This window comes from Capricornis sumatraensis, chromosome 9, assembly GCF_032405125.1.
Source record: "Capricornis sumatraensis isolate serow.1 chromosome 9, serow.2, whole genome shotgun sequence".
Taxonomy (NCBI): domain Eukaryota; kingdom Metazoa; phylum Chordata; class Mammalia; order Artiodactyla; family Bovidae; genus Capricornis; species Capricornis sumatraensis.
This window is the reverse complement of record NC_091077.1, coordinates 106,881,624-106,905,065: the sequence shown is the minus strand read 5'-3', so window position 1 is coordinate 106,905,065 and position 23,442 is coordinate 106,881,624. Positions and strand designations below refer to the sequence as shown.

The following is a 23,442-nucleotide window of genomic DNA, read 5'->3' as shown; positions in this document are numbered from 1 at the left end:
GGCTTCTTCCAGCAGTCAGGTAAGGATGTGAAAGCTGGACCATAAAGAAGGCTGAGTGCTGAAGAATTGATGCTTTTGAATTATGGTGGATTCCTGAGAGTCCTTTGGCCTGCAAGGAGACCAAACCAGTGAATCCCAAAGGAAATCAATGCTTTGGAAGGACTGATGCTGAAGGTGAAGCTCCAATACTTTTGCCACCTGATGCGGAGAGTCAATTCATTGGAAAAGACCCTGATGCTGGGCAAGATGAAGGCAGGAGGAGAAGCAGGCAGCAGGAGATAAGAGGGTTAGATAGCACCATCGACTCAATGGACATGGATCTGTGCAAACTCCAGCAGATAGTGAAGGACAGGGGAGTCTGGGGTGCTACAGTACGTGGGGTCGCAGAAGAGTCAGACACGACTCACTAACTGAATAACAACAACAAAATAAATAAATTTTTTTAAAAAAGGAATCAGGATCCCTTGGGGAAAGGGTTTACTGAAGGACTGGAAAACAAACATTCAAAAGATGAGCCCGGAACACTTTAGTATGCCAGGAAATAGAGAGTACTCAAAGATTCTTAGGAAAACACTCCAGGTAACCGAAAGAAAACATGCCTACCTAGGCTTCTATCACCCAATATTTTTCCAAAAGCAATACAATGAAAACATAAAAATAAAAATAAAAAAACACAAAACCATGCCCTCAGGATAAAGACAGAATGTACACACTTCAAAATAAATTTAAGAAAAAGTACCAAAGCACAGAGTGTGACTTCTCACCGACATGTTCCAGATTAAAGGAACAAAGGAAACCTAACAACTAAATGCAATGAGTGATTCTCAATTAGATCCTGAATCAGGAGAAAAAAAATTTCTCTGCCAAAAAGGGACCTTATTGGAAAAGTTGACAAAAGCGAGATATGCAGTATAACTTTGACCCTAGCATGGTAACGATGCTGTACTTCCCAAATCCGGAATCGTCACTGTGTGAATGCGCTCTCAGAAAAAAACATGTTTAAGTATTTAAAAATAAAAATACATGATGTCTTCAACCAACCTGCCAATCATTCAGAAAAATGTACATATATATATACATAAAATACAAATTATATACAGAGAGAAAGGGAGCTACAGAGCAAATATGGCAAAATGCTAACAACTAATACACAGAGTGCCGTTCCTAGGGGAATCTTTGTTCTATTCTTGAAACATTGTTGCACATTTTAATGTTTTCAAGTAAAGACATAAAAATTTCTAGCTACAAGATTTCTGCTTCTGTCAAGATAGGGGAACAAGCAAGGGGAACAAGAGGAACTTATCCTCTTGCATAAAACAACTAAAAGTTGGACAAAAGTATAAGAAACAGCATTCAAGTCACGGCATCAAGCGAGTAAGGGCAGTGAACTCTGAGAGACTATAAAGAAATGAACTGAACCTTCAGATTATCCTAGTTTACTGAGTGCTGAAAACGTCCAGGATATGGCTCAAGAAGAGCCAAGTAGAACTTAGTCATCTCCGCGCGTTAGACTGTTCCGAGCACAGGGACGCCAGCGCAGTCAGCGTGCTGGGGAAGAGACAAGGTGAAGAGGCTGGTGAAGAGACAAGGACAGAGGACGAGAGAAAAGAGGGCGGCGGGGAAGAGAAAACTCAGGAGACCTGCAGAGACTCACCGCGACGTGCCTTAGCTACGTAGTGAGCGGGTCAGGGCATGAGGAAACGCCTCTAAGCCAAGGAAGTAATCCACCCCAGGATTATGACAGGCAACACCGTGCAGGGCTCAGTGGAACGGTACCAGGTCCCAGTAGCCAGAATTTAAAGCCCCAGAATATAGGGAGCATCCTTTGCATATTAAGAATGACCTTGCCTCAGCAGAGGAGATATATCCACCTAAGACTACACGCACACTGCTGGTCCACCACACAAATGTGAAAAACAAGAGCCAAAAGATCAAGCTGAGTCCAAGTAACTTCATCATATCTCAAAGCTCAAGAATATGTAAAGGCAAAACTATTCAGGACCTAATAAGGTAAAATTCATAATGCCCGATACCAAGGGTATGCAGATGCAGGAAAATACAACCCAAAATGAGGAGAGAAATCAGTCAATCAGCTAGTCCAGAAATAACAGCAAATAATAGAAGACAGGGAAAATAAAAGAGTCACTATGACGGCATTCCATAGGCTCATAAAATTAAAAGAAAGAACACATACATTAAGTAGAGACATGGAAAATATTTTAAAGGATTCAAACTGAACTATTGCAGATGATTCATGGATGACTTGCTCATTTTCAACATGCAAATGACTCAAGCACTTCCTTTCTCTTTTCTTCTCTCCAAATCTTCCATCTTAAGCACAGGTGTGGGGTAAAAGCAAGATGTGAGTTTCGAAAGGTATGAAAAGATGAAGGATTGGCATACAGGGGCATATTTAAATTGGAATACTGGTGAGACAGGAAGTGGCATTGCCAGAGGAAGAAGGAACGAGGCAATGGTATTGTTGGAACAGAAAAGGTCTGGGAGGGTGAGTTAACTCACTGACACAATTATTAAAGAGCTAGAGGGGGAGGCCGGTCCAAAACAGCGGCACAGGAAGACCCTTAACACACCTCCCGCCTTGACATTCCAAATCTACAACCACACATGTGATCAGTTCAGTTCAGTCACTCACTCGTGTCCAACTCCTTGTGACCCCATGGAATGCAGCACGCCAGGCCTTCCTGTCCATCACCAGCTCCCAGAGTTCACTCAAACTCATGTCCATGGAGTCGGTGATGCCATCCAGCCATCTCATCCTCCATCATCCCCTTGTCCTCCTGCCTTCCACCTTTCCCAGCATCAGGGACTTTTCCAAGGAGTCAGTTCTTCGCATGAGGTGGCCAAAGGACTGGAGTTTCGGTTTCAGCATCAGGACTGAATATTCAGGACTGATTTCCTTTAGGATGGACTGGTTGGATCTCCTTGCAGTCCAAGAGATTCTCAGGAGTCTTCTCCAACACCACAGTTCAAAAGCATCAATTCTTTGCCATTCAGCCTTCTTTATAGTCCAACTCTCACATCCATACATGACCACTGAAAAAACCATAGCTTTGACTAAATGGACCTTGGTTGGCAAAGTAATGTCTCTGCTCTTTAAGACACTGTCTAGGTTGGTCATAACTTTTCTTCCAAGGAGCAGGGGTCTTTTAATTTCATGGCTGCAGTCATCATCTGCAGTGATTTTGGAGCTCAAAAAAATAACGTCTGACGCTGTTTCCCCATCTATTTCCCATGAAGTGATGGGACCAGATGCCATGATCTTAGTTTTCCAAATGTTGAGTTTTAGGCCAACTTTTTCACTCTACTCTGTCACTTTCATCAAGAGGCTCTTTAGCTCCTCTTCACTTTCTGCCATAAGGGTGGTGTCACCTGCATATCTGAGGTTATTGATATTGCACCTGGCAATCTTGATTCTAGCTTGTGCTTCATCCAGCCTAGCATTTCTCATGATGTACTCTGCCTACAAGTTAAATAAGCAGGGTGACAATATACAGCCTTGACATATTCCTTTCCCAATTTGGAACCAGTCTGTTCTTCCAAGTCCAATTCTAACTGTTGTTTCTTGACCTGTATACAGATTTCTCAGGAGGCAGGTCAGGTGGTCTGGTATTCCCATCTCTAGGAATTCTCCACAGTTTGCAGTGATCCACACAGTCAATGGCTTTGGTATAGTCAATAAAGAGAAGTAGATGCTTTTGTGGAACTCTCACTTTTTCAATGAACCAACGAAGTTGGTGATTTGATCTCCAGTTCCTCTGCCTTTCCTAAATCCAGTTTGAACATCTGGAAGTTCATAGTTCATGTACTATTGAAGACTATTGGGTTGGAAGATTTTGAGCATTACTTTGCTAGCATGTGAGATGAGTCCAATTGTGCAGTAATCTGAGCATTCTTTGGCCTTTGTCTGGGATAGGAATGAAAACTGATCTTTTCCAGTCCTGTGGCCACTGCTGAGTTTTCCAAATTTGCTGGCATATTGAGTGCAGCACTTTCACAGCATCATCTTTCAGGATCTCAAACAGCTCCACTGGAATTCCATTACCTCCACTAGCTTTGTTCGTAGTGATGCTTTCTAAGGCCCACTTGACGTCACATTCCAGGCTGTCTGGCTCTAGGTGAGTGATCACACCATCGTGATTATCCGGGTCGGGAAGATCTATTTTGTATAGTTCTGTGTATTCTTGCCGCCTCTTCTTAATATCTTCTGCTTCTGTTAGGTCCATACCATTTCTGTCCTTTATTGTGCCCATCTTTGCATGAAATGTCCCCTTGGTATCTCTGATTTTCCTGAAGAGATTTCTAGTCTTCCCCATTCTATTGTTTTCCTCTATTTCTTTGCATTGATCACTGAGGAAGGCTTTCTTATCTCTCCTTGCTATTCTTTGGAACTCTGCATTCCAATGGGTATATCTTTCCTTTTCTCCTTTGCCTTTCACTTGTTTTCTTTCCACAGTTACTTGTAAGGCCTCCTCAAACAACCTTTTTGTATTTCTTTTTCTCGGGGATGGTCTTGATCACTGCCTCCTATACAATGTCACGAACCTCCGTCCATAGTTCATCAGGCACTCTGTCTACCAGATCTAGTCTCTTGAATCTATTTCTCACTTCCACTGTATAATCATAAGGGATTTGATTTAGGTCGTGCCTGAGTGGTCTAGTGGTTTTCCCTACTTTCTTCAACTTAAGTCTTAATTTGGTAACGTATAACACATGTAATTGCAGCCATGAAATTAAAAGACGCTTACTCCTTGGAAGGGAAGTTATGACCAACCTAGATAGCATATTAAAAACCAGAGATATTACTTTGCCAACAAAGGTCCACCTAGTCAAGGCTATGGTTTTTCCAGTGGTCATCTATGGATGTGAGAGTTGGACTATAAAGAAAGCTGAGCACCAAAGAATTGATGCTTTTGAACTGTGGTGTTGGAGAAGACTCTTGAGAGTCCCTTGGACTGCAAGGAGATCCAACCAGTCCATCCTAAAGGAGATCAGTCCTTGGTGTTCATTGGAAGGACTGATGCTGAGACTGAAACTCCAGTACTTTGGCCACCTCCTGCGAAGAGGTGACTCACTGGAAAAGACTCTGATGCTGGGAAGGATTGGGGGCAGGAGGAGAAAGGGATGACAGAGGATGAGATGGCTGGATGGCATCACCGACTTGATGGACATGAGTTTAGGTGAACTCTGGGAGTTGGTGATGGACAGAGAGGCCTGGCATGCTGCGGTTCACGGGTTGCAAAGAGTCGGACACGACTGAGCAACTGAACTGAACTGAAATGAACACATGTAATGCTGCTGCTACGTCGCTTCAGTCATGTCCAACTCTGTGCGACCCCATAGACGGCAGCCAACCAGGCTCCTCCATCCCTGGGATTCTCCAGGCAAGAACACTGGAGTGGGGTGCCATTGCCTTCTCCTGAACACATGTAATAATTCCAAGCAAAAAAGAACTGTTAACTAGTTGAATGGGCTGCTCCACAATAAGGGATAAAGAGACCACAGCAAGATGCGCAGTGACTCTGAGACCCGTCCCCCAGTGTAGTGGCACACAGCTGGGAGGCATCTCACGAGCCCAGAGTCTGTCTTTAAGGGTCAAAGGGTCTGTGCCCCACGTTGGGCACCCCAACCCTTGGGACCTGAGCCAGAGAGACAAGGCCCCCAAATATCTGGCTTTAGAAACCAATGGGGCTTACATCCAGGGTGGGCTGCGTGGATCTGAGATCCTCCTATGAAGGGGTTCAGGTGCGGACTCACTGGTTCCAGAAACCAGCACAGAGGCCAGTTTGCAAAGTGACTAGATTGTACCTGACAGAGATGTGGCTGCTCGTCTGCTGGAGGGACAGATTACCTGGGATTTTTCCTCCTGGGTTTCTGCACTCTGACCCCACCTTGCTGCTGCAAGAGGGAGAGCACACCATCTGTCTAGAGCCAAGAGCCTGCCCCACACACAATGCTCACCACAGGCCTCTCTAAAGCAGGGGGCATGCCCCATTCCCACCACTCCCCCCCCACGATGGGCAACACCGCAGGCGTGCCCCTCCCCAGCACTCTCTCCTTCCCACCTCCCTAAATCAGGGGCAAGCCCCATCCCAGCCCTCCCCCCACACCCCCCACGATGGGGAACACCACAGGTGCACCCCTGCCCCTCCCCAGCACTCTCTCCTTCCCACCTCCCTAAATCAGGGGCAAGCCCCGTCCCAGCCCTCCCCCCACACCCCCCATGATGGGCAACACCGCAGGCGTGCCCCTCCCCAGCACTCTCTCCTTCCCACCTCCCTAAATCGGGGGCAAGTCCCTTCCCAGCACTCTCTCCTTCCCTGCCTCCCTAAATCGGGGGCAAGCCCCTTCCCAGCACTCTCGCACAGCCACACTAACTCTCTCAAAGAACAGCCTATACAAGGAGCCCTCCTGACTGCCCAGTTCTGGGGGCCAGAGGAGTTTTCGTTCCTGGCCCCACAGGACTCGAACAGTCAGAAAGACTGTTCTGGGCCGAATACCACACCCAGGACGCTATATAAAGAGCAAAGGGAAACACCCCTAGTCTGCACAGGAAAAAGACCCCATTAATCGTTCCAGACTTCAACCTGAACAGGAGGTTTCATGTCTGCAATACACCTAAAGGCTATATAGGTTCTCTTTGGGAGCATAAGCAAGGAAACACCATCTGCGCACCATCGCATCCTCACGACAGCACGCTGGTACCTCCCCAGAAAGAAGCCCGTGCACTCATCTGCAGCCCCAGTTCTTCCAACTGCTACCAAGGGGACGCCTCTGGAGCTTGATCTGGAGGTCAGCAGGGTATACAGCCCTGTGCTGTAAGACTTCATGTATCTATCTGATTACTTCAAAAGCTACAGTCTGAGAAACAGGCTTCCAATCAGCCTGAATCCGGGTGCTGACTGAGATCACTCCCTTTAGAACTCTTGGCACACCCTGGACAAGTGAGAGCTATCAAGAATAAATCAGACTACTTAGGCAAGCACATAGGACCCAGAGACTGTCAAGAGCTGGAGCATGGCTGAATGAGCACAGCCCTCTCTTACATAAGGCCTGGTTCTTCAAGACTGGGAGAGGGAGCTTTTTTATCTAATACATAGAAACAATTACACAGAGTCAAGAAAAGGAAAAAACAAAAAACAAAAACAGGAATATATTCCAAGCCGAAGAGTAAGATGAAACCTCAGAGAAAGACCTTAATATAACAGATATAGAGTTATATACAGAGCATGATACAGAGTTAAAGAGATGCTTACTGAACTCCAAAGAAGAACGGATGAACACTGTGAGAGCTACAATGGACAGACGGAAAGTATTCTAAAACATTACACGGATGCCACAGAACCAAAGAACACAATAGCTGAACTGAAAAATACACCAGAGGGGTTCCAGGGCTGACTAGATAAACTAGAATAACAAAACAGCAACCTGGAAGGGCAGCTGAACTCACCCAGACAAGCAGCAAAAAGAGACAAAAATTTTAAAAAGTGAAGATAACGAGACCTGTGAGACTACACCAAGCAGAATAACACTCACATTATAGGGGGCCCCAGAAGGAGAAGAGAGAACGGGGGCAGAAAAATTATTTGAAAAAAGGTGACCATAAACTCCCACAACCTGGGGAAGACACCATTCAGATCCAGGAAGCAAAGAAAGTGCCAAATAAGATGAACACAATTAATCAAAACATCAAAAAAGGTAAAGATAAAGAGAGACTCTTAAAAGCTGCAAGAGAAAAACAAACTGTTGTATAAACAGGAACTCCCACAAGACCATCTGCTGATTTTCCAGGAGAAACTCTGCAAAAGTCACAAAGGAGCAACACAACATACTTAAAGTGACGACAGGGGAAAACCTACAGCCAAGAGCACTCTATCGTTCAGAACTGAAGGGGAGATTTTCTAAAAGTCTTCTAAATAAGCAAATGCTAAAGGAGTTCATCAGGATTCCCCAGTGGCTCAGTGGTAAAGAATGCATCACCAATGCAGGAGATGGGGGTTCAAAAAGAGTCAGGAAGATCCCCTGGAGGAGGAAATGGCAACCCACTCCAGTATTCTTGCCAGGGAAATGCCACTGATAGAGGAGCCTGACAGGCTGCAGTCCACAGGGCTGCCAAAGAGTCGGACTCGACTTAGTGACCAAACAACAATGAAAAGGAGTTCATCACCACTTAACAACACCCACAAGAAACGTTAATGGGTCTTCTTTAAGCTGAAAAGAACCGGCACTAACCAATGAAAACCATGACGGCAAAAACCTCACCGGTAAGAGCAAATCTACGGTAAAAGCAGCAGATTAACCACAACCACGGGTAAGAGGGTTAAAAGATAAAGTAGCAAAATCAATTAAAACCACATAATTAGTTAAAGGTACACAAAAAGATGTAAAAGATGACATCAAAACATAGAACATGGCTGAGGGGAATAAAAATGCAAGCTTTCAGAATGTGCCCAAATTTAAGTTGCTACCAACTTAAACTAGACTGCTATATATATAGATCATCACATGTAAACCTCATGGCAACCACAAAAATATATATATATACAGTAGATACACAAGAGATGAGAATGGAATCTAAACATAACACTAGAGAAATTCATCAAACCACAAGAGAAATAAGCAAGCGATGAAGAAAGGAGGAGACAGAAATTACAGAAACAGCCAGAAAACAAACAACAGAATGACCTAAGTACACACCTATTAGTAAGTATATACCTATTAATATTTATTTTCAATGTAATTGGACCAAATTATCTGGTTAAAAGATATAGGTTGGCTGAATGGATGAATTTTTAAAAATTAAAAAATAAAAGGCTAACTTATATGTTACCAAGAAGAGACTTAGTTCAGGTTTAAGGACATGAAGACTGAAAGCAGAGGGATGGAAAAAGATATTCCATGCAAAGAAAAATGAAAAGAAAGCTCGTATAGCTATACTTAACATTAGACACAATAGACTTTAAAACAAAGAATATCACAGAAGACAGAGAAAAGCATTATATAATATAAAGGGGTCGATTCAACAAGAGGATATAACATTTGTAAATATGTACACACCTAACCTAGGGACACTTAGATGTATAAGGCAACTACTAACAGATCTACATGGAAAATTCGACAGCAGTACAATTGTTGGAGACTACCCCATTTACATCAATGGGGAAACAACAGCTTGAAATGAACCATTAGACCTGGCTGGTTTGAGAGAAATACACAGAGTATTCCACCGCAAAACAGCAGAACACACACTCTCCTCAAGGGCGTGCAGGGCATTCTCAAGACTCGGCCACATGCTGGGCCACAAAACAAGTCTCAATAATCTGCTTGAAATAATATCACACAATTTCTATCAAAATTCTAATGGCATTTTGCACAGACTAGAATAATTCTAAAATCCGTATGGAATCAAAGTCCCCAAATAGCCAAAGCAATCTTGAGGAAGGAAAGAAGGGAGGAATGAACAAAGCTGTGGGTGTCATGCTCCCTGATTCCAAACCATGCTAATGGAAATAGGACGATGCTGGCAGGAGACACACAGATCAATGGAGCAGAACAGAGAGCCAGGAAACAAACCCACACGGGAATGGACAGCTGATTTACACAAGAGTGCCGGGAAAAACACCAATAACCTCAGAAATGCAGGTGACACCACCCTTATGGCAGAAAGCGAAGAGGAACTAAAGAGCCTCTTGATGAAAGCGAAAGAGGAGAGTGAAAAAGTTGGCTTAACACTCGACATTCAGAAAACTGTGATCATGGCATCCAGTCCCATCACTTCATGGCAAATAGATGGGGAAACAGTGGAAAACAGTGACAGACTATTTTTTTGGCTCCAAAATCACTGCAGATGGTGACTGCAGCCATGAAATTAAAAGATGCGTGCTCCTTGGAAGAAAAGTAATGACCAAACTAGACAGCATATTAAAAAGCAGAGACATTACTTTGCCAACAAAGGTCCATGTAGTCAAAGCTATGGTTTTTCCAGTAGTCATGTATGCATGTGAGAGTTGGACTGTAAAGAAAGCTGAGCACTAAAGAATTGATGCTTTTGAACTGTGGTGTTGGAGAAGACTCTTGAGAGTCCCTTGGATTGCAAGGAGATCCAACCAGTCCATCCTAAAGGAGATCAGTCCTGGATGTTCATTGGAAGGACTGATGCTGAGGCTGAAACTCCAATACTTTGGCCACCTGATGCAAAGAACTGTCTCATTAGACAAGACCCTGATGCTGAGAAAGATTGAAGGCAGGAGGAGAAGGGGATGGCAGAGGATGAGATGGTTGGATGGCATCACCAATTCGATGGACATTGAGTTTGAATAAGCTCCAGGTGTTGGCAATGGACAGGGAGGGTTGCAAAAAGTCAGACACAACTGAGCGACTGAACTAAACTGAATTTACAACAAAGGAGGCGAGAATATTCAATAGGAAAGGGCAATCTCTTTGATAAACAGTACTTTGATAAATAGTCACATGGAAGAGAATAAAACTGGATTACTATCTTACACCATACACAAAAATCAACTCAAAATGGATTAAAAACTTGAACGTAACATCAGAAACTATAAAACTCCTAGAGGAACACACAGTCACTATGTTCCTTCTCATCACTCTTAGAGATATTTTTGGATCTGATTCAAAGGTAATGGCAACAAAAGCAAACATAAACAAGACTAAAAAGCTTTGGTACAGCAAAGGAAACCATCAACCAAACCAAAAGTCAACCTACAGAATGGAAGATATTCGCAAGTCATACATCCAATAAAGCACTAATATCCAGAACATATAAAGAATTCATACAGCTAAACAAGAACAGCAAAACCCAACTCTTCAGTAGGCAGAGGCACATAAAGAGATGCTCATCATCACCAGCTGTTAGGGAAATGCAAATCAAAACCACAATGAGATATCATCACATATTTGTCAGAAGGGCTATTATCAAAAAGACACGTACTGGAAATTTTTAAGAGAAAAAGGAACCCTTATACACTGTGAGTGAGCATGTAATTTAGTGCAGCCACTGTGTAAAACAATGTGACAGCTCCTCAAATAATTAATAACATACCTCATAGGTACTAGAACCATATGATCTAGTTATTCCACTTCTGGATATTTATCTACAGGAAACAAAAACACCAACTAAAACAGAGAGATGCCTCCTTATGTTCACTATAACACTGTTTAAAACAATCAGACATGGAAATCACCTAAGTGTCCATCAGGGGATGAAGAGATAAAGAAGACGTGTACGTATACACGACAGAGTACTTCTCAGTCATAGGAGAGAAGGAAATGCTGCAATTTACAACAGCATGGACGGGCTGTGGGGCAAAGTGAAGTCAGTCAGTCAGAGAAAGACCAACACCCTATGATTTCACTTAAATGAAGAATCTAAAAAATCAAAACAAATGAACAAAGAAAACAAAACTCGCAGTAACAGACTGGTGGTTGTCAAACGGAAAGAGGGTTCGGGTGTTAGTGAAAAGGGTGAAGGGGTCAATTATATGCTAACAGATGATAACGAGACGCTGGAATGATCACTTCATAGGGTACACCCGTTTTACTGGAATTAAAACAAACGAACAAAAAACTATCCTAACAACAAAAAGAGGTAGGAAGGGAGGAAGGGAAAAAGGTTAATTCATTTGTCAAAAAAGGGAACAAGTCTAAATAACCACATACTTTGTAACAGAGATTCAAAAGATATGAGATAAAAAATGACCAAACTGCAGGGAAGAAACAGAGTCACAATTATAATCAGAGGTTTCAACACCCCCTCTCAATAACTGATAAGATAGGAAGACAGAAATGAGTAAAGAAACTACTATCAACCATCGTGACCCGCCCCTTATAGAACAGTGCAAACAGCAAGCGCAGAGCGGGAAGTGCGTGCGGGAGAGGCACCGAGACAGATCACACTCTGCCGTGAAACAGGCGCCCACAGATTTAAGAGGACCCGAGTCACATGAAGTCAGATCTGGGAGAACAATGGAACTGAATTTGAAATTAATAACAAAAATTTCTCTTAAAAGAAAAAGCTTCTTGGAAACTAAATAGTAGACTTTAGAAGACTACATGGGTCAAGGGAGAAGTCAAAAGTGAAACTAAAATGTATTCTGAACTGAAAAAAAAACGAAAATAAGCATCAGAGAATTTTTTGAAATGCAGCTAAAACAGTACTCAGAGAAAACTGAGAACACTACAGAAGACGGTCTTAATCTCAACTTCTACTTTATTAATTCAGAGAAGAAAGAGTAAATGAAGCCCAGGTCAAACGGGAAAAAATTAACAGACTGCAGAGCAGAAATCAATGCCATAGAAAACAGAATATCAATAGAGACAATGAATGAAATCAAAAACTGGTTCCCAGATAACATCAGTAAAACTGAGAAATCTCTAGCCAGTCTGATCAGGGAAAAAGTTAGTCAGTTAGTTAGTTAATTCAGTCGCTCAGTCGTATCCGACTCTTCGCGACCCCATGAATCACAGCACGCCAGGCCTCCCTGTCCATCACCAACTCCAGGAGTTTACCCAAACTCATGTCCATCGAGTCGGTAATGCCATCCAACCATCTCATCTTCTGTCGTCCCCTTCTCCTCCTGCCCCCAATCCCTCCCAGCATCAGAGTCTTTTCCAATGAGTCAACGCTTAGATAAGACCACTACAGATTCTCCAAATAGGAAAAAAACAATAAGGCAAAATAATAAACAACACTAAAAATTAATGGACAACTTAGAAAAAAATGAACAAATTCCTGAAAGGCACCAAAGTTCACTCAAGAAGAAAAAGATAATCTGAATAGCTCTCTATTTGAAAAATTAAATTTATAACTAAAAACCTTCTCCCGAAGAAAACTCTAGACCAAGATTATTTCACTGCTGAATTCTATCAAACATCTAAGCAAGAAATAAACCCAATTCTACATAAACTTCTTCAGAAAACTGAAGAGAAAATACTTCCCAACTTGTATAATGAAGCCAGAATAACTCTGATACCAAAACCAGACAATATTAAAACAAAAAGGCTCTAGATCAAAATCCCTCAGCAACACTGATAAATAAATTCTCCAAAAACTAATTTTTAGCAAACTGAATCCAGCGATATAAATAAGGGATAACACAAAAAAAGATGAAGTGGGATTTAATGTAGGGATACAAGTCGCTTTTTGGTTTTTCTTAGCAAACATCAAATGTTTCAAACACCTGAAAATCGATGAATGCATTTCACCATGTTACCAAACTGAGAAGAAAAAACAACATAATTATCTAAGCAGAAGACAGACCAGCTGACAAAATCCAATGTTAATGAACAAAGTCTTAGCTAGGCAGGAACAGAAGGGAATTTTCACAAGCGTATAGAAGATATCTACCAAAGTTAACATCACAACGAATACTGAAAGACAATGCTTTTCCCCTAAAATCAGGAACAAGACACAGATGTCTGCTGTCAATACTTCTACTGAATTTTGCACTGGGGGTTTTAGCTATTGTTAGAAGGCAAGAAAAATAAATAAAAGGCATCCAAACTGGAAAAGAAGAACAAAATTCTCTTTGTTTACAAATAATATAATCATCTATGTAGAAAAGTCAATGGAATCTACAAGGAAAGGGCAAATAAGTATGTTTTGCAAAGTTTACATTATGAGATTAACATATATAATAACAACGAACAGTGGAAAATGGAAAACTAGGAAAAATGCTACTTATAAGGACATCCAAAAATATGAAATACACATAAATCTGAAAGGTCTATACACTGAAAACTGTAAGATTATTCAGAAAAGAAAATACACCATGTTTATGGTGTATATATAAAGCTCCACAATATGGTGTATTATAAAGCTCCAATACTGTTAAAATATACATTTTTCCGAAATTTACCTGTATATATTTAATGCATTCCAATAAAAACTCAGTAGCCTCTTTTTTAAAAATTGATGAGTTGTTCTAAAGCACATATGGAAATGCACAAGAATTAAAATACTCAAAACAATTTGGGGGGAAAAAAGCACAAAGAGAAACTACACTATCTAACTTTGAGATTACTAGAAAGTCACAGTAATCAAAATAGTGTTACTGGTGTCACGGTGGACAAGGAAATGGATGGGACAGATCAAGAGTGTAGAAACAGACTTACTCATTACGGTCAACTGATTTTCAACAAAACAGTAAAGAAAGCTTAATCCTTTCTAAAAATGTTGATGGAATAAATGGATATCCATTAACAACAACAACAACAAAACTGACTTTAATCTATAGCTTGTCCCATATACAAAAATTAACTAAAAATGGGTCATAGATGTAAATATAAACGCATAAAAGTATAAAACTTCCAGATGCAAACACAGGAGAAAACACCTTTGGATCAGGCAAAGATTTCTTTTTTAGATATAATACGAAAAACCTAATGTGCTAAAGAAAAAATTGATATATTGAACTTTACTTTTAGGTAGAATAAATGATGCATTTTCAGCATTAAGAGGAAAAGCTGACATACTCCTTGTTTTCCTTTGGGTTTCCAACCATTTTCAACCGTTCTCTCTCAAGGTTTCCTCTTTGAAAGGCAACACTACCCACTTAGACCACTTCCTCTCAATCTATCACCCTTCCCTAGCCCCCTTTTCCATGCCCCACATTCTCCTGCCTTTTTTAATCATCTTAGCATTTGTCTCCATCTATGGACTCTGGGAGTTGGTGATGGACAGGGAGCCCTGGCATGCTGCGGTTCATGGGGTCACAACGAGTCGGACACGACTGAGCGACTGAACTGAGCTGATCCCTCACCTTGACACTTCAATATACATGGTGATGATTCCTCCTTTGTCCTGACCTCACAAATTCTGTATCTTCTTACCCATTAATCCTATCTCTTGTTCCTTTCAGTACCTTACTTTCCTAAAGAGTATAATTCCAGTTAAACATAGTCAATAAAACATGGCTAGTTTTCCACTCCTTTCCAAAATCCCACTGAAATACAAGATAGTTAAAGTGTAAATTTACAATCGCAAAGAAGACAGAAAAGGCAACAATCACAGATAAGACATGCCAATAAAAATGTTAGAAAATATTATAAAAGCAGGTAAGGGGTAACTGAGCAGCATCAGGAAAAGCTGAAACACAAGTGTCCTACAAAGTAGAGGTCAAGAAGAAAAGGCCTTGTGATAGGAGGGGAAACTGGAGGAAAGTGCGCGAAGAGGCCGAACTCCCAGCAAGGAGCCGAGTAAGCGAGGGACGGCACAGCACGGTGGCCACGGCTCACGCTGGCACCTGGGGGGCAGCTGCTGAGTGAGTCCGTTCTGAGAGTTCTTGTCCAAAGGAGAAACCTTTCTTTCCTTTTTAATGGGGCTTTCCTCGTGGCTCAGCAGGAAAAGAATCTGCCTGCAATGTGGGAGACCTGGGTTCGATCCCTGGCTTGGGAAGATCCCCTGGAGAAGGGAAAGGCTCCCCACTCCAGTATTCGGACCTGGGGAATTCTCCATGGAGCTGTATTAGTTCATGGGGTTGCAAAGAGTTACAATCTATTGCAGTAATCATTTCACAATATACATAAACCATCACACTATAAACCTTAAATCTATACACTGATGTATGTCAATGATATCTCAATAAGACTCTGGGGGGCAGGGAGAAGAAAAGACCAATCTACATGGCCAGATAACTCCAGGAAAGCCCGGGAACTGGGAGGAAATGAAGGAAATGGAGAGGGTGCTGAAACAGGAGGATCGGTTCAGGCTACATAAGGAACAGCCAGGATTCTAGGGCCTACTGCTCAGCCCACAGACAGGCAACTATTCCTCCCCCAGAGCAGACAAAAACAAGCAGAAAACATGAACCAGAGAGCCTCTGGATGCAGAGACACCAGGCAGCTTACCAAACCAGGAGGATTAACTAAAACATGGCTCTCTGAACACTCAACCTACTTTCTCTACATATTCCCGTAACAGAGTAGTCACACAAAATACAGGACACCAGGGAAATCTGAATAGCGGACAAAAAATAGTCTTTAGTGTATGCATCCCTGGAGGAGGAAAAGGCAGCCCACTCCAGTGTTCTTGCCTGGAGAATCCCATGGACAGAGGGGCCTGGCGGGTCGCAGAGAGTGGGACACGACTGGGCACACACAGGCTATGCATTTCTCATTTCTGTGTGCAGATTTAACTGGTGATCTATATTTTAATTTGCTACATCCGGCAACCCTACCTTCAGACTAGAACCTAGAGAAATGTTCTTTGGGGAACCTCACTGGCCCAGGAAAGGAAGTTAAAGATATTCACATTAGGAGTTCTCAGAGAAATCAAAGATCTTTCCCAGATCACACACACCACACACACACATTCCCCATAAGAAACAGAGTTTCCTCTACAATTTACTCAGATCTTAACACCCGTGAGTGCAAGAAACACACTAATTCTGACTTTCCAAAGTAAAATAAAATTTTCTTAACTTTGAATAAATACAGTGAAATGTGAAGTCAGACAATGGAAACAGAGCAAAAACCAAAGAACTATTAAGGTGTGTAATATTTCACCTTTAACGCCTTCAAAGGAAAATGAGCAGTAGAATGCTGACCTTTATTTTTATAGCCCTTAATTTTTAATTTCATAAATTTTATAAAATGAATAATAATAATATAACCTTTACGTTAAAAAACCATATTGTTTATTCAAAGAATTTTGTGTCATTAAATCATCTGTATATTAGCATTTTAGTAATGAAATGACAGCAAAGAACACCTACACATTAAAACATTCCATGTGACTATACTAATGACTCACAGAAGAATTCAAGGAAGGTGGGTTATAAAGAAAGTTTGTGCCAAAAGGATAAAACTGCAGGGCTCAAGGGACCCAAGGCAGTAGGGTACTTAAGAAAATGGTTCTCAAAGGTGACTAATCATTAGAATAATCTGGACATCTACTGGGGAAAAAAAGATTTCAAAGCTCAAAAATTTCAGACCTAATGACCTGGAATATTGGGAGACGGACCCAGATCTTAGAGTCTGTGAAGCTCTCCCCATGCGATTCTGATGGACAGCAGGATTTCGGAGCCGCTGCTTTAGAATGCTGACTTAGGCGTGCTCATTCACCAGCATGATCTATTTGCTTTAAGGACAATTCGGAGCTACAGACGATAAAGGACCAGAGTATGCTTCTTACCTTGGATACGTTGCTGACATAATTCATTTGGATAGTACTTTCCTTATCAACTTGATTACAAAGGTTCTGTAAAGTAGACGCATATTCTTTATCACTTTTTATTCTCAGGGCCATGAATTTCTTCACTGTTTCCAGTAACCGTAATTCCCAGTCTTGCAGTTTTAACACAGCTTCGTGTGAATTCTTCAGGTCACTCCCAAACCCCATCTTTGTAAGGCACTGTCTTATCCTCCACACTGCACAACTGAGCCTTCTAATCAGCACATATCTGTGTACGTAAACAAAAGGAAAAGAATCTTAAATCAAAAGCAAATTAATCTTCAAAGCAAAGTTATGGCCCATTTTTTTAGAATGAAAAAAAGAAATCATTACAATAGAATGTTTTCCCCCAAAGATCAGGAACAAGATGAGAATGTCCAATCTTGGCACTTTGATTCAACCTTGTTCTAGTCAGTACAATGAAGGAAATGAAACACTTTCCATTGAAATTGGGAAGGAAGAAATGAAACTATATTTATTTACAGATGATATGACACTGTATCTAGAAAATCCTAAGAAGTACAATTTTACAAGTATTACAACTAATAAATGAGCTCAGTAATATTACAGGGTGCTAGATCAATATACAAATAGCAAACGTATTTCTATACTCTAGCAATGACCAACCTGAAAATAAAACTTAAAAACAATTCCATTTACAACAGCATCAAAAAGAATAAAATATTTAGGAATAAATTTTGCAAAATAAACACAAAACTTTACTCTTAAAATTATAAAACATTGTTGAAAAATGCAAAGAAAACCTAAATAAATGGAAAGATTCATGTTAATGGATCCAAAAGACTTAATATTGTTAAACAAGCAATCCTGTTCAATTTGATCTACCAATTTAACTCAATCCACAGTAAAATCTAAGCTAGCTAGCTTTTTTTTTTTTTCAGAAATTGATAAACTAATCGTAAAATTTACTTAGAAATGCAAGGGAGCCAGAACAGTCGACCAAACAAAAAACCAAAACACCATGAAGAAAAGGAACAAAGTTGGAGGACTCAGAACTCAGGGTCACGTCTATTCAACGGAGGGAAAAAAAGTCTTTACTACGGATGCTGGGACGATTGAATTCCACATGCAGAAGACTTCAGCAGGATGCCTCCTTACACCACACACAAAACAATTAACTCGAAAGAAATCACAGATTCAAACAGAGCTAAAACTGTAAAACTCTCAGAAGAAAATAACGCAGTAAATCCGTGACCTGGGCTCAGACAATGGCTTCTAGATATGACACCAAAAGTACAAGAAACAAAATAAAAATACATAAATTTTGTTTCATCAAAATTTAAAACTTCTATACTTCAAAGGCCAACATCAAGTAAGTGATAATGCCACAGAATGGGAGAAAACACTCACAAATTACGTGTCTGATAAGGAATATCTGCCTGGATTACACAAAGATTTCTTAAAGTCAGCAACAATGTGACAGACTGATTAAAACGGGCAGAAGGCAGACACGACAGACACTCCTCCAAACAAGATCTACAGACGTCCACTAAGCACACGAAAAGGTGTGCAGCTTCACTGGCCATCAGGAAAATGCCAACCAAGACCACAATGAGATGTCATTTCATATCTCTAAGATGTCTAGAACAAAAAGACAGATGATATCTAATGTTGGAGACTGTGAAAGCAGTCTCTGAAGAAATCAGAACCATCATATATTGGTGGTATAAACTTAAAATAGGCAGTTCCTCAAAAATTAAACACAGAGGTATCATATTTGACCAAGAAATTCCACTCTTAGGCATATACTCAAGAGAAATAAAAACATATGCCCACACAAAAACCTGTGTATGAATATCTGCCAAAGAGTCATCAACTGATGCATGGATAAATGAAATATAACTATACATGGAAACATTATTTGACAATGAAAAGGAACAGATACGAGGCATGGCATGGATAAACCTTGCAAACATTCTATGAGAAGAAGTCAAATACAAAAGACTGACACGTTGTCCTCTTATATGAAATGTCCAAAATCTACCTTTAGAGACATAAATCGGATTAGTATTTGACTAAAGCTGGCAATGGAGAAGGCAATGGCAACCCACTCCAGCACTCTTGCCTGGAAAATCCCATGGGCGGAGGAGCCTGGTAGGCTGCAGTCCATGGGGTCTCGAAGTGTCAGACATGACTGAGTGACTTCACTTTCACTTTTCACTTTCATGCACTGGAGAAGGAAATGGCAACCCACTCCAGTGTTCTTGCCTGGAGAATCCCAGGGACGGCGGAGCCTGGTAGGCTGCCGTCTATGGGGTCACACAGAGTCTCGGACACGACTGAAGCGACTTAGCAGCAGCAAAGCTGGCAAATGTGGGAAGAAATGAAGGGCGACTGCTAATGGGTAATGGATTTCCTTTAGTGGTGAGGAGAGTGCTCCAAAATTGATTGTGGCAATGGTTGCACAACTCTGTGAACAATAAAAGCCACTAAATTGTACAATTTAAATGGGTGTATTATTCAGCATGTGAGTTGTATCTCAGTTGTTTACAAAATCACTAGAGCATAACTTGTAATCAACTAAAGGTCAGTGGGCTTCCCTGGTGGCTTAAGGACACTCCTTAAGGACGCTGTTCCACAGAAGCAGTCGCCACTGAGGACTCTGTGTCTTGGTTAACATGGCCACTAATTAGGAAACGTAGAGTAGTTAATGGGCTTCCCTGGTGGCTCAGCTGGTAAAGAATCCGCCTGCAATGCAGGAGACCCCGGTTCAATTCCCGGGTCAGGAAGATCCCCGGGAGAAGAGATAGGCTACCCACTCCAGTATTCTTGGGCTTCCCTGGTATCCAGATGGTAAAGAATCCGCCTGCAGCCTGGGTTCAATCCCTGGGTTGGGAAGATCCCCTGGAGGAGGGCATAGCAACCCACTCCAGTAGTCCTGCCTGGAGAATCCCTATGGACAAAGCGGCCTGACAGGTTACAGTCCATGGCGTCACAAGGAGTCAGACACGACTGACTGACTAAGCCCAAAGGTCAATTATCAGAAAATTACCCCAAATCTATTCCTGCTTGTTTGATATAAATCCCAAGAACTATGATAAAATTTATTTTCCCCTCCAGCCTCCTAGAATTTCAGGCAGTCAATGTTTCAAGGTCAGTTATAAGAAAGAAACAAAACACATCTTTAATTTTTAGGCCTGGCTCATATCAGAAGTCAATTTAATTGAGCTGAAAATCCTCTAGGCTAATCAGAAAAATGAGATTTATCTCTCTAACCTCAGTGATACACATGTAAAATGATAAAACTGTGAGTTTTCCAAATAGGAAGCAAATCTCAATCTTTTCCCAACTGAAAACTGTTCAGTTTTATTCTCGAACAAGTGGGGGGTAGGAGGGAAAGATGGTGGGAAAATATACTTCATCAAGGTTTCCAAAGTAGTAACCAGGACACTAAATGGACCTTAACATAAATAAGTCAACACAAGTAACTGACTTTTCCACTTTAAGATCAAGTAGGAGAATTCCAGGGGATTCCCTGGCAGCTCAGTTGGTAAGGAATCTGCCTGCAATGCAGGAGACCCCAGTTTGATTCCTGGGGTGGGAAGATCTCCTAGAGAAGGGATAGGCTACCCAATTCAGTATTCATGGGCTTCCCTGGTGGCTCAGACAGTAAAGAATCCGTTTGCAATGTGGGAGACATGGGTTCGATCCCTGGGTTTGGAAGATCCCCTGGAGGAGGGCATGGCAACCCACTCCAGTATTCTTGCCTGGAGAATCTCATGGACAGAGGAGCCTGGCAGGCTACAGTCCATGGGGTCACAAAGAGTGGGACACGACTGAGCGACTAAGCACAGCACAGGATAATTCCAGTCTTTTCACTTTGTAGGCAGTAGCCTAAAAATGTACTTTGACAAACTGTATCAAAAGAAATTTTTTTATAAAAAAGAAAATTTTTCCGTTATTTTACGTAGAGCTCAACTAAGTCTCAGTGAAGATATACTCTATCTCATACCACATTTTCAATGGAAGAATAAGAAACATTTTTTTTCCAGACAAAGAAAGGTGAAACATTTTGCTTTTTAAAGAAACTATTTCTGAGACTGTGGTTCACTTTATTCTGTAACTTAGAATAAATATCACTTCTGCTTCTAAATGCATCTAGCTGTGATCTAAGCTTTGACAATAATTTTTTCTCTCATTATTAGGAATTTCAAAAGCAAGATGAAGAGCTTAGATGAATAAAAACGGAAACAGAATCCGGCAGCTGAGACACACTCCAGCCCACTCTGAGGGCTTGCCTATCTACTCCAACATTCTAGGTCAGGGCAAATATAAATATATAAATATATTCCTTGAAGAATGACAAATAAAAAATTTCTTAAACAACTCCATAATTAACTGATGTCTAATTATTAAATTAGTAGAGACGATAAGCGGTTTAGGAATTAAAGGAAATGGTATCCATAGATGTCAAACAATGTATGTAAGACTATTCAATTCAGTAGTGTTTAGAATTTTTTTAAAAACTGGAAATATTAAGGGGAATTGACTACATAAATTGCAATCAAAGCTACTACCTTTGACTGTAACTGAGAAATCCTAGGGAGTACCATTCAAATCTTGTCTATGCGAGCTTGTTCAGGATTCAGTCTTCACAACTGTATGTGGTGGGCGTGATCGTGGCACAGGCATCCAGTGGAGTGCCGTTCAGCCCTAACACAGAAAATGAGAAAATCCGCGCGTGGATCTGGAGCCATCATCAAGAGCTAGTACTAGAAAAAAGCAAGGTAGAGACCTAGCTTTCTTCACATTGTATGAAAAGAAAGCAGAAAAACAGAAAGTAAATTTACTTGTAAGTGCACAAAATGTTTCCAGAAGAACATACAGCGGCTGGGACGCAGGACTGGGAGGAGGCTCTCATCAAGTGCCCTTCTGAACGTTTGAAGCTTGTTTTAAGTGAACATACTATACGCAAAAATTAATGAATTAAACAATTTTTGCAAGAATCCTTCAAGCTAGGTGTCAACAGTACAAGAACCAAGAACTTCCAGATGTACAAGGTAGGTTTAGAAAAGGCAAGGGAAACAGAGACCAAACTGCCAACATCCAGTAGGTCATAGAAAAGGCAAGGGAATTCCAAAAAATCTTCTGCTTCACTGACTACACTAAAGCCTTCGACAGCGTAGTCACAACAAACTGTGAAAAATTCTTAAAAGTGATGGGAATACCAGACCACCTTACATGCCTCCTGAGAAACCTATATACAGGCCAAGAAGCAACAGTTAGAACCGGACATACCACAATGGATTGGTTCCAAATTGGGAAAGGAGTCCGTCAAGGCTGTATATTGTCACCCTGCTTATTTAACATATATACAGAGTACATCATGAGAAATGCTGGGCTGGATGAAGTACAAGCTGGAATCAAGATTGCCGGGAGAAATATCAATAACCTCAAATATGCAGATAACACTACCCTAATGGCAGAAAGCGAAGAGGAATTAAAAGAGTCTTTTGACAAGGGTGAAAGAGGAGAGTGAAAAAGTTGGCTTAAAACTCAACATTCAAAAAACTAGGATGGCAACTGGTCCCATCACTTCATGGCAAACACATGGGGAAAAAATAAAAACAGTGACAGACTTTATATTTTGGGCTCCAAAATCACTACAGATGGTGACCAGCCACAAAATTAAAAGACGCTTGCTCCTTGGATAAAAAACTATGACAAACCTAGACAGCACATTACAAAGCAGAGACATCACATGCTTTTTCCAGTAGTCGTGTACAGATGTGAGAGTTGGACTGTGAAGAAGGCTGAGTGCCAAAGAATTGATGCTTTTGAACTGTGGTGGTGGAGAAGACTCTTGAGAGTCCCTTGGACTGCAAGGAGATCCAACCAGTCCATTCTCAAGGAAATTAACCCTGAACATTCATTGGAAGGACTGATGCTGAAGGTGAAACTCCAATACTTTGGCCACCTGATGTGAAGAGCTGACTTATTTGAAAAGACCCTGGTGCTGGGAAAAATTGAAGGTGGAGGAGAAGGGGACGACAGAGGATGAGATGGTTGGATGGCATCACTGACTTGATGGACATGGGTTTGAGCTTAATGCAGGAGACAGTGAAGGACAGGGAAGCCTGGTGTGCTGCGGCCATGGGGTGGCAAAGAGCAGGACACGACTGAGGAACTGAACCACAACCAAAAAAGGTTTGATGAGAAAGAGAAAAAACTAGTGAAAGCTGGAATAACCCAGGAAAGTTTCTTAGAAATGG

The 23,442-nt window shown here is 41.3% G+C and overlaps 1 protein-coding gene across 1 annotated transcript in view; it reads right to left on the bottom strand.

The window, feature by feature from the left end:
* Positions 1-23,442, bottom strand: part of FER (FER tyrosine kinase) — a 459,090-nt gene that overhangs the window by 402,705 nt on the left and 32,943 nt on the right. The window contains exon 2 of the mRNA XM_068979562.1: positions 17,171-17,438. Coding sequence (XP_068835663.1) covers positions 17,171-17,377 — 207 coding nt within the window. The 5' untranslated portion in view covers positions 17,378-17,438. The remainder of the gene's footprint in view (positions 1-17,170; positions 17,439-23,442) is intronic.